Genomic DNA, 15,972 nt, shown 5'->3' with positions numbered 1-15,972 from the left:
CTGTTACTTCTTAGGCACAAGCAATCTGTCCTAGACAGCTTAGTCCCTTTTAATGTTGCCAGATAAATTTTCTTGAAACTGGCACTTTCTGTAGCAGCAGCTTCCTAGAACATGTTTTTCTTTGGAGAGACCAGGGTGTCCTTCAGCTGAGCCTGAAAGAGTGCTTGACACATTTCCTATCTTGCATAAATAGTCTCTTTGCATCCAGGGCTCCCAAGATGGCAAGTGTCCCATATTTTCATGCATAACTGCATTATACATAGCACTGTTTATTAAAACATGTGCAAGAGGTGAACGTGCATTTTGCTGCTCTGAATAAAACTCCTGCAAGTAAAACCCTTATTTCTCAAGCTTTTCTCTTTTCAGCAAGATTAGTCAGCTAGCAGAAGTCCCCGTAACAAGATATTACTGAGCTGAACATGTCTGAAGTGAATCAAGGTAGTAATTTGTGGAAGAAATGAACAGCTGGATAGTATCCACAGCTGAAGCATCCAGCATCAGCCAAAAGAAGGTCTCCCTCTCACAAGCTAACAAGCAGTTTACATATGCTCATGGTGTAAGTCCAGTTTTTCTCCCTTTTTGGTAGTCAGCTTGCTTGTTAACTCACATAGCAAAAATGCAAGATTCAACCTACGTTTTCCCATGACATTGATTTCCCTGCAAGGCTTGTCAGACTCTGCTGCGACTTTTACGCCCTTCCACTCCTGGTCAAAACACACCACACCTTCCACATGAGTCAGAGCAGGGCATCATCTCCCTTAGCAAGCTTGGAGGAGAGCCTTGCTACACCTCTGCAAACACAGCCCTCCACTTCAGCATGGGGTGGGATGCTCAGAGAAATGCCATCTTGATAAAAAATATCATCAGGAGACTGCAACAAATTGCACTTGAGCTTCAATTAACCAGATTGGGCAAAGTCAGTTCTGGTGAAATGTGCACAGGGACAAATTCTAATTCACCCACATATTTAGTTAGCACACGCAAAACAGCTGGAAGTCTTTCCAGTGCTTTCAAAATGACACTGTTTGGCACCTTATCAAACTAAATGCCTTTTGCCTGTCAAGAGCACGAGCACATCATTTTATTTCTGTGTTATTCTGCATTCCCTCAGTGTAATGTGTTGGTTTTGAGAAACTTTTGTACTCCTGAGAAGATTGTCAGCTTTCCTACTTTTTTTCAATGACAAATTGATGCTGAAGTTTAGTTTCCAGAATGTGGAAATGATCAAGACAAATACATTTTGACGTATTACGTGTAAATAAAACAACTGAAGCTGTTTCAACTTTAACCAAGTGATATAATGCTACAATGGGAAACACACTACTTGTAATCCCAGAAATACTCCTGCTTTGTTTAAGAGATCCTTACAACCTTTCCTTGTTTAGGTGCTATGCTCTTCCTCCTACTATTCCACACAGGAAAAAAAAAAAAAGATGTACAAGCCAGTGCAACAGTTTTCTGACACTAAGAAATCAAACTTGGAACAAGTTTCTGCTTCTTTTACAGTTGCTTTGTTAATTTGGCATAAAAATCACATTTCAGCAGCCCACATCCCAGAAGAGATGGGCTGATCTCTGCTTGATACCAATGGAAAAGCATCTGGTAGCATGGCAAGAGAACCCAATGCAAAGAGAGTTTTTATGTTCATACACACATAGAGAGCTATTTCTTTCACTTTTGTGGGACTTAGCTGTAGGTGCACTCCATAGGGTGAGCTGGGAGTGAAATGGACACCAGCAGATGCCTGAGCAAAGTTCTGGTCTCGTGCCAGGGAGCTGAGCCAAAAGGTAAGCCCAGAAAGAAGTGAAAACAAACTCTTCTAGGGACAGTCCAGAATTTCTTCAATTTCAGAATCCAAAAAATTAGAGAACTGGAAAGGATATGAGGGAAAGACTGTACTGCACAGGACACGTTGGGCATGGAAGACATATTTTTAAAGAGCTTTAATCTGATCTACCAGATCTCTCTCCCCGTTGGCAAGTGTTTTCCCATTGGTAAGTGCCTTTGCTTCTAACATGTGTTTTTATGGTCTAATAAAATCAGTTTTGTGGGCTGGAAGCCTCCGACACCTCAATTATGCTCATATAATAGAAAAGAGAGTGTGGTTCCCCCATAAAACTTAGGCCAGTTCCAGGTCCTGCTGCAGCACTCTGAAAGCAATACCCAAAGTGATACCCAGCTCCCATCAATTGCTTCTGAGCAGGCTCACCAGCACCTTCCAGGACGAACCCTTAGGGCTATGAGAAAGGCAGAAATACCATTCAGGTTTACCTCAGACACTGTTCTGAGCAAACCTTTTCATGCCATCTCATGTTTTAAAAGTGAGTAAATGGGTTATTGTGGAAAAAAATACATAAACATCATATTGCACAGCAGGATACCTACAGGAATTAATCTCAGAGGCCCTATAACCTGTACCATCAGCCCTAGGAGACTTTAATAGATGCATTTAGGCTACTGCAAACATACATGATAAGACATAAACGCAATGTGTATCATTGAATTCAATAAAACTTGAAATATTTACAGTCAGAGAGTGGAAGGCAGCACTTTGAACTTCTTGCAGTAGCACACAGCAAATGCTGTAACAGAGCAGCACCAGCTCCTCTGTGCCACATTGTTTTAGTAGACAGAACTGTACCAGTAGCTATGTGCTCCTTTCAGAGGAAGACAAGAGATAGCACTGCTATCGGTCAGACAAACATTTCTTGTTGGTCTATTCCACAGCTACATAATAAGTTCCCTGTCATTTGACAAGCCCATCACAGGATTTTTCTGTCTGGTTTTCTAACATGATCACATGTTGCCTTTAGTCCCTGCATGCCAACAAGGGATTATTGCTGCAGCAGAAATTACGCATCATCATCAAATCCCTTATGCGGGATGCTAGTTGCACTATTTACCTGATGTGGTCAAGTATGTTACAAACATACCTCAAAAACACTGTCTTGAGCCAAGTGTTATCTAACTGGAAGTTATATTTCTTACTCTGACATTTATATCAGTTATCTAAGAAGATTTTTCACTCTACACCACATTCTTTGCAACTACCCTTCCACTTTGCACAAAGGAGATGAACTTCAGCCTTCTTCCTTGTGATGGAAACTGTTGCCTACATACATGAATGTCAGTGGATAAAACCTGAAATAAAAAAAAAAAAAAAAAATCAAGTCCACAGACTTATTGTTTAAACTCAGCAACTTGGTTTGACTTGAACTAGGGCAGCAAAAGCCAACTCTTTCCTCTGTCATTTTTATGTTATGACAATATATTATATTATGATAATATAATTTACATAGAAAATAATAAAAATATTTTTTATGGAAATCCAGTCACGTTAAAGAAATATCCTAAAAATCACTGCAGTAAAGTCTGTCTGATTTCAGGATTCCACAATCTAAATAAATGACAGCTGAACAGGAGAATCTGTAGTACTGTGCTGATTCACAAAGCAGTGAGGCAAATAGCTACACAGGGTCAGCTTGGGTCTTCTCAAGCAGAAGTAGTAAAACTGACTTTGTCTGACTCAGGAATGTAGACAAAAGGGCATTTCTGTCCTCACTCAGGAGCCAGAAAACTACCGTTCTTGGTGGCAGTGGAAGGGATGATGGGAAACTAGGAGACACACTGAAGACTGTGCAGGGCCAGCAAGGTTTAAAGGTTGCTCAAAGACTCCAAAATGGCTGTTATGGTGGAAGGCCTTGCTCCTTACACTCTGCCCTACCCATCCTTCAGAGAACCCTATTCCTCCCCTTGGATCCTCTCAGGCCACCCATGCCAGCCCCTTCTGCATGACCACTACTGCACCCACCTCCAGATGAACCTGCAAGCCACCCCACGTCCCTCCCCCAGCTTGGCTCTAAACATGCTTGTGTTGCCATGCATGAATTAATGAAGAACCACCCAGAGCAAAACTTAATTTTAGCATCCACCCAAATATGCTGAAATTTTGTGCTTGAATCTTCTGGTAGCAAAAGTATTGAAATGTGAAGAGACTAACAGAATACCACGTTAGAGTAATTCAGATGTCAGTGTCAGTCTTCATGCACCACTTCAACAATATAAGTTAATAAGTTGAGATTGCTACTGGCAATCTGCCTCAATTACTTAGCTTGCCACTAAGAAGTCACTTTTGTGGACTTTCTGCACTTAGTGCATACTTGGCTACAGACATCAAATAAGAAGAGGAAGATGGCACCCTAAGGCTTGTAGTTTACCTACTCAAAAGTAGACTTTTGAAGATTTATCTAATTTTATGAAATGTAATAAGTAATCAGCCATAGGACAATTGGTGCTCTTCGATTCCTTGATGTTAAATAGTAAGTTAGTGGCAGAACTACCCTGGATAAGTATTCTGTTCCATATATACTGCTTTTCAAACCACAGAATGACAGAAGTCACTTTAATCCCTGTTTGAAGGGGTGACCAAATTTGTAAACACATTCAGTTACACAGAGATGTCAAAAAGAAAGTGACTCTACATTACCCACTTGAAAAAGCTCAAACTCTCACTGATTCAGAAAACTCATCCAAAACTATCTAAGAGCAGAGACACCTAAGATTTTCTGCCAGTATTGACAGCTTTTTCCTCTTCCTTCATCTCTCCCATATTAATACAACAGAAGACAACAACAAATATTTTTTGACAGTTTGGTCTACATCAGACACTTAAAATAAATACCATGCACTTTAAAATGTCTATGACCAATTTAACTGCAACACATCAGCCTCCCGGAAGAATGGCTGTGGATAAAGCCAAGGGGACTCCCTTGGAGGAAATGAATATGTTGTCAAACAAGACTTCTCTCACCACAGTCCAGCACAGCCACAATTTCTTACATATCAGCAAAAACACATGGCAAAAAGCAGAAGTGACCACCCTGCTCAAGTTAAGCATCCTAGAAGTTTAATACTGACAGTAGAAGCTCCAAAGAAAAACCACAACATTATCAAGGTATAAAATGTAGCTATCCAAATGCAAGACACATTTATTTCCTTGTGTCTACTAATCACATAAAGTCAAAACGCTCTGACAGCCTCTCCAACTTACGTCATAGCATTTTGCCCAAGAGGCCATCACTCAGCTTTTGCCAACTACATTAATTCACAGTTTTGCTTACAGCTTGAAAAAGAGAACCCAGTAACATTACCAGTTTTGTAGGAACCATTACTTTGGTTATTTTTTTTAGCACATAGTAGTTATACAAGTATACTCTGGAGGACAACTAGCAGACCCTCAAGTACGTCCCAGGTTTTAGGTGCAACAAATAATAAAAATATTAGTGACTTTTTCTGAATTGAAGGGTCACAAAAGAAAATGTATTACCCTTTTCCAATCTAGTTATGTATAGATAAAGTAACTGGAGAAAAACATTAATTTTTAAGGCGCTTGTCTCTGGTTGCTTATTAAGTTTCAAAAATCTTGACTTTATTCCATTTCCCAGAGCTCCTAAAAAGTATTTTCAAGGTTCACTCCCCTCTCCCCAATCCCTCACAACTCTGCTTTACCAGTGACATGGCCAGAGCTAGGTAACCCATGTAATGAGGTACATACTTTTTATCCTGACCAGCCTTCTCGACACATCCATGCTACACAATCTACATTGCTGTGATCACTTTTTGATACAACGCATTTTACTTCAGTTGATGATTACAAAAGATTTCATCCATCCATCTTGTAAACCAACACAGATTATAGCAAAACAAACACTTGTATCCAATACCAAACAAACCTTTATAGCACCTAATCTCACTGAGATATCCACTAACTCATGAGACCCTTGCTGAACAGACAACCTACAAACAATTATTCGTATGTATACATAAGGAAATTGTGATACAGTATAAGCCAAAAATTACAGTGGGATTCTTGGGTGTATCAGAAAGTCATGACTAACCCACAGCAATTGTGCAATAAACTATAGTATATCTTTTATTAGTAAGCTTGAGAGGTTAATATCGGTGTGACTGAAGATCAGCAACACAATTACAACCACCATGTTAACAGGTGGTGTAAGTTAGTTCTCAGAGTCACCAGTCTTGAAAGCCTGACCACCCTACAACAAATTACAACCTCTCTAACTCCATTTAAGTTCCGGGATGTTTTTTTAAGGTTGCTTTTCCCCCGCTTTGAGTTAGTCTTACAGAAGTACAAGGCTACAGAGAACAAAGCTCCAGTTATACATGGCAGAGAAGATATAGATCTTTGAAGTTACAAGTAATACGCAGCTCTCTGCCACAGAAATATTATGTGTAAAAACATATTATGTGTAGAAAAGTAGTAAAACTGACTCCATGACTTACCTTACCTTGCTGTTTCAAAGATTCTTTTAGAGGGGCTTCCCCACCATGGTAACTTTTATGAGGCCTTGACATTGTGCAATTTTTTTAATTTAAAAAAAATAAAATCCTGTTAAATAAAACTGCCAGTGTCACAGACTGGTAGGAAAGAACCTCCCCTAGAAAACTCCCTCTTATAAAGCTCACCCCGGGTGTGTCTAAATGAGTAGCTCCACCCTTCACCCCATTTAGAAACCCAGAGAGCCTATAAAAACACTTCTCTGAAGTAAGATAACAATTTTGTCAACTTGTCATGTACTCTATTCAAGAAAAAAAAAAACCAAAAAACAACCCAAACCTAAAAATTAGTCAATAGCTTCACAAGTTAACTTGAAAAGTATAAAGAAATAAACTAGAGGTGTCTAATATTTGCAGTTCCTGCAGCCTTGTCTATAAACATCTAATGGGTGAGCTTGCTTGCTAAGTTGCTTTTTAAAAGCACTACAGTAACAACCTGGGGGAAGTTGAACAGCTTTTAGTGTTTATTTCTATTAGGGATGCATTATATTGAAAATCAACACACCCGTGGACTTGCAGCAATTGCTACTTGCATCACTCCTTGATGAGTTTCTACCACCAGTGAAGGCTCCTGTTTTCATCATTTACATCATGAAGATGATGCAAGATCGAAGCCCTTTGCATGCCTCATTACATCACACACATGCCTTCACTGTGGAAGTCACCACCAATAAAAACTAGAATCTGCCCTTTTGTCCTGTAAACACTCCACATCTTTTAAAAAAATTAACTTTTTTCTCTCCTTAAGGCCTAGTTCAAGAGGATGGGGAGATTGGATGAGGATGTTGCCACTAAGGCAGTATTGCCCATGGAGTTACGTATTGTCTAGATGTACAAAACAAAAACATCCAGATGTCTGCACTCCTGTTTCTTACTCAAGTTTTTGTACTCTTGCAACTGTTTGCTTTTGTATTTAAAATTATAAGGAAGCATAAGAACAGTGCTTAAGGTTTTTTGGTTTGTGGTTTTTTTTTTGCACCGAAGAGTTGAGGTTATCTTGGCACTACTGCAGGAGCCTGGGTGTGAAATCAGAGTTCTTGAGGTGTTTGGCAGGACCTCAGCTATGCTTCTGTCATCTGGTTTGCTTTCAAGGTAGTGATTAGGAAATTATGTTAACAAGATCTCTGCAAGTATTGGCTATTATGCCCAACATTTCCTGTATTTAAGATGAAGTGATTGTTCCATCTTGATATGAATTGCTGAGGTATTATCTTGAGAATTAGCGATTTAGACCAAATGTTAGCTTGATTACAAGAACATTCATCCCTTTGCTCAGTACCAGGCCAGTTCTCTCAAGTGCTAATCGGTCTTTAAATATATGTATTCATGTGTAACTTTTACTGTAAAATTACAATATAAGCTTAAAAATGCCTGTGCTTCTCTTCCCCCACTTCCTACAATGTCAGATGAAGGTAAAATGGTGCCTTCATTGCAACAATACATTTTCCTTAATAAATTTTCCTTAATAAACAAAAGCATTCACTTTTCATTGTTACTGTACCCCTGCAGGCAAAATAAAGCATCTTTTACTTTAAAATTCTTATTTAAAGGAGAGATACCCATGTCCCTTTCTGTGGCTGAAAGTCTGTAATCTCATGCTGTACTGCACATGAATGCAAAAACTCTACAGTGCTCTCCAAGGGCAATAAAATAATTTCACCCTTTAAAGAAAGTCTGATGATTCTCAGAAAAAGGTAGCATCTTAGCAAGTTCACAAATCAAACATAGCATGCATGAGTAGAGAAAGCAGTTCTATTTAAATTCAGTATTGGGAGCAACAGAGCTGAGCTTATTTGCTTTCCTACTACTGTGAGGTCCTCTAGCAGAGGTGCACCCTGTGGGCGGGCTTCCTCTCTATCCACTTTAGCAACAACTGACAAAATGGGCCAGCTCTGACATTCTTGGTTGAGTTCTCACTTTTTCTGAACCGATGTTCCCCAGGAACAGTGGGGGAACCCACAGGCATGGGTGAAAGGAGCAGGAATATCCCAGAAGATGGGCAAGACCAGCAAACAGGATACAAGTATGAGCATGTTGTGTTCAGTGCAGCCGACTCTGCACTGATGCATTTCCTAGGCTGGGGCTTGAAACCATAATGTGTTTAGAAATACTGAACTGGGAAGATACCAGAGATGATAATTTAACTTTTAAAGGATCTGCTGGTTTAGCTGATAGTAGCTATACCCCAAAACTAAAACATGAAATGGGGAAATTGCGTATGGTCTTACCTGTAGCAGCTAGCAAATAAAGAAGAAATGCTGAGTGCTTGGGATTTGCCCCTAATAAACCCCACATGTGGGGGAGGAAAAAAAAATCTTACTTTCTGAATATCATCCACCACCTCTTAACAACCAAGTAACTGTTCTAATGGCAAACAGCTTTAAGAGCAATCACGGTTTTTGCCACCATAACCAGAGGAAATTGCTAAAGCTCAGTTGACCAGATCATATTTTAGCAACTGAAACCTGGGGAGGCAAGTACGGAGTGGCAAGCAAGGAGTTAGCAGGGCAGTACTCACTGAGGAGGCACTTCAGTCATACCCATCTCTGTCAGTGTCACCATACTTTGGTCCTTTTAAGGCTTGCCTAGGCCTTAAAAACACATTCGCTCTCCTCAGTGAGGACAGTTGCTAGAGCTCCTCTGAATCTGCTCATAAGTAGCAAGGCATGAGTGTTTAAAGTACAGAATTAAACCGCCTGATGACAACTTGGGCGTAGGGGGGAACTGAGACTGAGTTTCTGTCGCTTTTACGTTCCACAGTCCCTCCTGCTTGGCAGTCCCTGGAGCAAAAGCTCTTTTTGGGTTTCTTCGACGTCAGAAGGCCAAGACTGCTCCCCACTCCTCCCAGTAAGGGACAGCATTTTCTGACCCCGCTGCGAGGTCTGGGAACGGCTGACCTGACTACGTCTGCGTCCCCCCCCCAGCTGGTGCTGTGCCTTTCCCGCCGCCTCCCTGACCAGCCTAGGGAACGAGAGCTCGTTGTCGAAGAGCAGCGAATCTCTGCAGAAAGTCGAGTTTTGACAGGCTGATGTGGGCATGGCAGCCGGGACCCGGCGGAGGCTGCCGGAGCAGTCTCTGTGGCGCAATCGGTTAGCGCGTTCGGCTGTTAACCGAAAGGTTGGTGGTTCGAGCCCACCCAGGGACGCAGGCTCACGATATTGAAGGCTTAGGTTACAAACTGAGAGTTTTAATTAATCTAGAACTATTTAGTCGGTCTCATCAAAAAACCTGAGCAGTTTCCTTCTGACATTGTGTAGATTTTCACCTGTACCTTGCAACCCTTGCTTCCCTATCAGACAAAAATAACGTTCTTGGCAATTTTACCGTGGATTGATTGTTTAACACCTAGTTACCAACGTCTAGTCTCTTGTATTTACATTTCCTGCCTCTTTTTCTATGTATTTCTCATTATTATGATTGACACCAAACCTCATGAGGGAGTTAAAGGGTTGAGTTGAAAGAAGTAGAATAGCTCTGACTATAAAAAAGTTACTGCAATTAATAATGGCCAAGAACTTGAGCTGCAAGAAAAAGATTGGTCTGTATATATTGCACACTTTATTTATGTCAGGGGTTTAAAATATCTGATTGTTTGGTTATAACTGAATTATTTAGCTTTACAGCAGATCTGTAAAGTGGAACATTGAAGTGGAACATTGCAGGATGTACATTGGCCACTAACCACTCCAGGGAAACCCCAAAGCAGACAATGCTGTGTAGAGCATCAAATGCCAAGACAAGTGTGTGCTCTGGTGGTGCAGCCTAGTAGTTGGAGTTTAAGCAATAATCTTGACAAGGCAGGAGCTCTCTGCTGCCTCTGTGATTAGCTTAATTACAAACAGAAGTCACCTGTTCTCCTTTTGTGTGTATACATCTATTAATTCTAACCATGTGCTTGTGCCATCTGCCAATGAGATAGTTACACATCAAAGCAGACAACATTTGCAGGTATTTGAAAATGTATTTATTTGGCCATTAAATCCATAAGACCTAAACACTGCCAAACAATATTTGTATTTGCAGGTACTCCTGCCAGACGATGTCTTCTGAACTAATGAAGGACTCAAGACTCTGATGGAAATTAAAAGAGATATTCAGTTACTGCTTCAGTTTTGCCTCTTAGTCTGAGTCTATGTTTCTGGCTTGCAAATACTCTTCAATTCAGAATTGTAAGCTCACCAAGGGATGCCGCGTTCCCAGCAGAGATGACTCAAGAAATCCAAGGTTAGTTTCAAGTGACACATTGCAATGAAACGTCAAGAATGAGTTTACTCACAGCATTTCTACTTACTCTGAATATTGTAAAGGCAAACAAAATGCAGTGCTTTCCTTTGATAAAACTCATCATGCTTCATTTGCAGTGTGATTTAAACTCTTTCGAGAGATTGTTACTACTCTATATTCAACCCAGTATTGAGACCTAAAATGGTTACCATATCAAAGCCTACTTTGATAAAATTCCTTTGGAAAGGAGAAGATATTTGGCCATTTCACATCAGATGTTGCACAAACAAACCATGTGGTGAAACGACAGACATATTTTCTCCTGACAACGTCAACAATTCTATCAAGATTTATTAGATTAAGATAACAGAGGTGTCTGAAACTTATAGCCAATAGACCTGCACATTACATCCTTCTCTTCTCACCTGTCAGATCTATGTAGGATTTGTACTTTCTTGCAACTTGTTATTTTTTATGTGGTTCAGCATTGGTAATTGCTATCAACCTGAAAGTATGTCATTCATCTAGTGTTAAGACCCTACTAATTTTATCCCTTAAGGAAAAAATAGAAAACTTGAGTAACTGTCGTGCTCAGTATCTGAAATTGCCTTACTAAAGAAATACCACTGGCTTATGAATAGAAGATGGAAAAGTAATACTGTGAGGCATTCCCAGAAAAGACCAGGTTAAAAATCAGGCTCCTGTGAAGTATTAGAACCACTCCTAAACTTTAAATAGGGAAAATTTGAAATCTGGGGTCATTCAAAGCTCAGTGGAATGAAGCTGGATGAATGAAAAACTCTTCAGCACAAGATGCAGAAGTTTCTAGGACTGCGGAGGTATTCAACCAGGATCACCACAAACTTTGTCAGGTTTTCATCTTCTCTACCACCCTGTCTCCTTCTCTTCACCACCATCAGGCATCTTTACCATATCACTGTGAAGAATTGTCCCTCATTTAGGGCGGCAGTTGCTGGTCAGATTTGAGCCTTGCTCTTGCTATAGGGACTCTATTAGACAGCAGGGTTGCTTTTCTTCAGCCTTTTAAAAACACTTCTTCAACATGGCCATAATAAAAATAGTGCAGGGCAGCTCTGCTGCTGCCTGCTGACGTTGGGCAGTGCTCCCAGAACAGGGAGTGACTGCGTGCTAGGGCAGCACTGCAACTCATCGGGGACAAATGCAATGTGAAACTGTTCTGAGATCAAATTAGATAATGGTATGATGAATGTTTGACCCAATGGTTTTCCTAGAGTGTTCTTGTTTTTGGGTTCCTTTGCCAGCAGGTCAGGTTTTGCATTCTCCTCTCCCCTCTCTTGAACATTGCTGCCAATCCTCTTTTCCCTCACCCAGCTTTCCCAAATGCAGAAGATGAGTCACTGCTTCTCCCTTACGGTTCATGAAATGTCATTTTAAATCCCTTGGAAAAAACACCTTGTTTGCGGTTCTTTTCCCACCCACTCTTCCCGCAGATGAACTAAACCCCACAGTTTCTCCTGCAGCCCTTTGAGTGCTCATTGCTCTCTCAGAGTTCGCTGCTCCTAGAGATGGTCATCATAAATATTGTCAGTGGGGAGGATCCACAGCCATCCTGTGACAAAAAGGATGCAAAAGCTGCTCATAAATTCCCCAGGATTTCACATTGTCAGTTGTAGGTACCCTCAAAGGTGCTAAGCCAAAACAAGGATTTTTATGTACATACACACCTAAATATACATGCATAAAAATAAATAAATGAATCTATAAAACTGCTGAAAGGGTCAGGGTCTCATTTAACCCTTACCCAACAACACCATGTGTACCGTCACGCAACAGTCGGTCTTTGTGACACCTGTGACTCGGTGTGATGCTATGGACATGCTTTTCATCACACGGCTCTCTGCACCAGCCGAAGTTCTCCCTCCTGTTGCCTCATGCAAACACCAGCCCAGCCCAACCCCGTCTGAGGCAATGGTTTACAGTTTTTAACATGATATAGTATCACTCTTCAGAGGTGCCCGGGGGAAAAATGCATTCCATGTACCCAACTGTGTTAGTCTAATGTTTTTCCCTCTTCTGGAATTAGGTTGTTTTTTAAAAACTTCACTGTATTAAGGCTTCAAGGTTGCAAGAAACGGGGCCAAGGTAAAAGCTACTTTAAGGTAAATTTGAATTACGTGTTTTAGCAAAAGTCTGAGTAATTTTGAAAGCCCTCATTTTAATACTTTTATTTTAAATTGGATGAATTATTGTGATTATCCTTTTGGGAGTGTGTGTAGGGTGATGGGATAAACAGGGATAAATATATATTTTTAAACTCCTACAAATATTTCAGTGGCATTTGTAAGAATGGAAAAAATAAGACAGGAAAATGCCAATTAGCCACAGGAGAAAATGATAAATGTTTGAGAACACTTAAAACTTCTAAGAGCTGAAAGAAACTTGATTTGGGAATTTTATTGTCAGAGAGGGGCCTTAGGTTTAGAATATTAGACTAAAACTAAATCAGGCCAATAAAGACAAAATCATAGGGCTGAAATAACTATTCCAGCCCAGACTACCAGTCAGCATTGTCAATGTCTAGGTTATTGCCAAGGCACTTCAGACAGACTCTGTCCTCCTGAGCAAGCTGTCCCTGCTGCCTTTGGGGACAGGAAGCTTCTCTTGTCTGAGGGGCAAAAGTGATGGCACAGAGTCCCTGTTGCTTCTCAGTGGAAGAGGCACGCTACAGGAAGACTCAGCTTTGACAAAGAGGTACCTGATAAGTGGTCAACTGACAAAAGTTTCAAATAAACAGAAAACATTCCAAATGACCAAAACATATCCAGCACCAGGCACTGTGATAGGGCAACTGGCCAAATTATACCAATCTGCTATGGCACACACCTCACAGTAAGATCACAGAAAAATATGTGTATTTTCCTGTCTCTGAAACATCTCCAACAGGTATAGGTAACAGGTAGACACCAAGCCCACAAGACATTAACTGCCCCATACGCTGCTGTTCCCGAGTCCTCCCCATTCTCGATAAGCTGATCCTCTTCTCCTTGTGAAGCTGAAGTAGATTATGGTTTCTGTGGGCTGAATTTGAGGCAAACTGAAGGAAACCACACTTGCCCTCATGGAAAGTCGAGTTTATCAACCGCTAGTCATTTCTGAAGTGGTTGTGTTTAAATAGAGTATATAGCATCTGCGTCAGCTTTCTCTGCTAGGGACTGTATGAAACTTCTCACCACAGCAGCAGGACCACAGATCTTTAATGTTTTAGGAAAACAGAGATCTTTCTGTAAATCAAATATTGTACCCACAGGATATGGCAGAAGGTGAGTTGAGTGATCATAACCCTCTTGTCCTTCACTTTGGGGCTGATCTTCATTCACTGCAAGGGCTTTACTAACAAGCAACTATTCAATCTCAGCAATGGTTTTGGACAATGCCTGCATGAGACAAAGACGGTTTGTGCTCTTTGTATCTTCTCACTTGTTGGATGAAGTATCTATATCTCAGGGAAAAGGGATGGAGTGAGCATGTGTACACCAAGGATTTGGACAGCATTTGGCCCCTGCCCTATGCATCCCGACGTGACAGTGCATTCAGTTGCTCATATAGCCATTAAATAACAACTATGTCAACATTCCCTTGAGATGGTACTTCTAAATACTTAGCTTTTCATTGAAGCAATCAGACTCTAAAAAAATCTACCTTGTGAGAGTGTTCCTGTGGAAGTTTTTACACAATTCATTTGACTTCAAAAGACAGTATCTTGTAGAAAAGTAAGTGCATCTTCCAAAATAACCTCTAAGCTCTAAGGATGCTTTGTTTGAAATACTGTTCTATACCATTTTTAAAATGTCATCTCAGTGTTTCTCCTCTCTAAAATGTAGTAAATTTGCTGCAGGCTTTCTTATAAAGGTTTTCACCTTCTTTACAGCTTTAGATTTCTCACTATGTTAAGTCGCGAGCTTATACTACTAGCCTCAATTCATTTGCCACACAGTTTGAGGGTCACAGATGAAAATCAAATATCCCTTTGGGAAGCAAGTAAAGTACAAAAAGGACTATAATTCACTCACCACAGAAAGCACCGGAGAGTGGGTTGTTTGGATGGTCAGAAACAGCTGTTTAAGAAGAAAAACTGGTGGGGATTTTTGTTGTTTATTTTGTTTTATTTTATATTTAAACCCCACAACTTCACATGTGCCAATCCTGCATATGAAGCTTGAAGCTTCTGGTAGCGTTAATATCTGTTCGTAGAGCTGCATCCTTCCTCGCAGGAGCTGCCACGCTTGGTCAGCGACTGCAGCGTGCTGAATCATCAGGCTTTTAGGTGCATTCTCTGGAATGGGAATCATTCATCGCGGAGCTTCCCTAGCACTAGGCACACCAACGGAAAGCTCCTTTCAAGCCTCTGTTGCCAGTTTTGGACGCTACCAACTCAGCGGCGGCGCGCAAACTGGTTCTGTATCGAAGGATTTGAAAGCGCCTTCCTGCTTTCGACACAACGCATTGCAGAGCCAGCCCACAACTCTTCTCTTTCTCAACTACTCAAGGCAACAAAACAAACACATAAACACGCTTCTCCCTCCTTAAGCCCCTCAAGTAGTAATTACTCTCTAGTGATAGCTACTCATTGTAATACTCCTGAGATGTTTTTCTTCCTGGCCGGGCGGACTCGGTTGGAGGCGAGGGGTTGTTTTCGCACAGTCGCGGCACTGAAATTGCACCGTCTTTTTATTTACGAGGAGCGACGGGTAACTGCTTTGCTCCCTTCCCAAAGTGCTCTCAGACCCACAGGCAGAGGCGATGGCTGCATCAGGCTGGCAGCGACACGCCGAGCTGCCCACGGGTGAACGGATCGTCCCGCGCGGCACGGGACAGGGGGCCACGCAGACCCCGTCCCGTGCCCCGCGAGGTGATCCGCTTCCCCCGCGTCGCACAAAGCCACCCGCGCCCCTCCAGGCCGCCCACGCGTGACATGCCCCGGCCAGCCGGCCTCTCCCGCTGCCAGCGTGGCACATGCCCCGTTGCTCTCCTCACCTGCTCCGCTGCCGCCGCTTTTCCTTTCTTGACAGCCTGGCTTTGTCCGCCCGCCCTGCTCCTCTCCGCTCCGCCCCACGCGGGAGGTGCCACGACAGCCGCTCCGGGCACGGCTCGGCACGGTACGGCTCGGCACGGCACGGCACTCCCCCCCCCGCCCCGACACAGTGACTTTCCCCGCCCCGCTGAGAGCATCCCGCCTGGCGGCGTTTCCACGCACAGGGCAGCCAGTGCCCCAGACTGACAGTAGTATCATTTATTGTTCGATAATATTATTTTTATTTATTAGTTTGCTTGTTTCCCTGTTTTTGTTTTTTCTTTTTCTCTTTTTCTTTTTCTTTTTCTTTTTCTTTTTCTTTTTCTTTTTCTTTTTCT

At 41.7% G+C, this 15,972-nt stretch overlaps 1 protein-coding gene and 1 non-coding gene across 4 annotated transcripts in view; one reads left to right on the top strand and one right to left on the bottom strand.

Moving 5' to 3' along the window:
• Positions 1-15,612, bottom strand: part of MAPRE2 (microtubule associated protein RP/EB family member 2) — a 104,916-nt gene extending 89,304 nt beyond the window's left edge. Inside the window, exon 1 of one of the 3 annotated variants that reach the window (XM_061995330.1) lies at positions 15,598-15,612. Coding sequence is in view for 1 of the 3 variants with exons in the window: in XM_061995327.1 (XP_061851311.1) it covers positions 6,304-6,375 (72 nt within the window). In the remaining 2 variants the exon portion in view is untranslated. Of the gene's footprint in view, positions 1-6,303; positions 6,429-15,597 lie in introns of those variants that run through there. The other 2 variants (XM_061995327.1, XM_061995329.1) reach the window with 2 other exon arrangements.
• On the top strand, positions 9,429-9,502 carry TRNAN-GUU (transfer RNA asparagine (anticodon GUU)). The gene has a single exon. It is a non-coding gene; the product is annotated as a tRNA-Asn (tRNA).
• Positions 15,613-15,972: the final 360 nt, after the last annotated feature.

Source organism: Colius striatus, chromosome 4 (assembly GCF_028858725.1).
Source record: "Colius striatus isolate bColStr4 chromosome 4, bColStr4.1.hap1, whole genome shotgun sequence".
Lineage (NCBI taxonomy): Eukaryota > Metazoa > Chordata > Aves > Coliiformes > Coliidae > Colius > Colius striatus.
The sequence above is the reverse complement of the archived record's forward strand: the minus strand, read 5'-3'. Positions and strand labels throughout refer to the sequence as shown.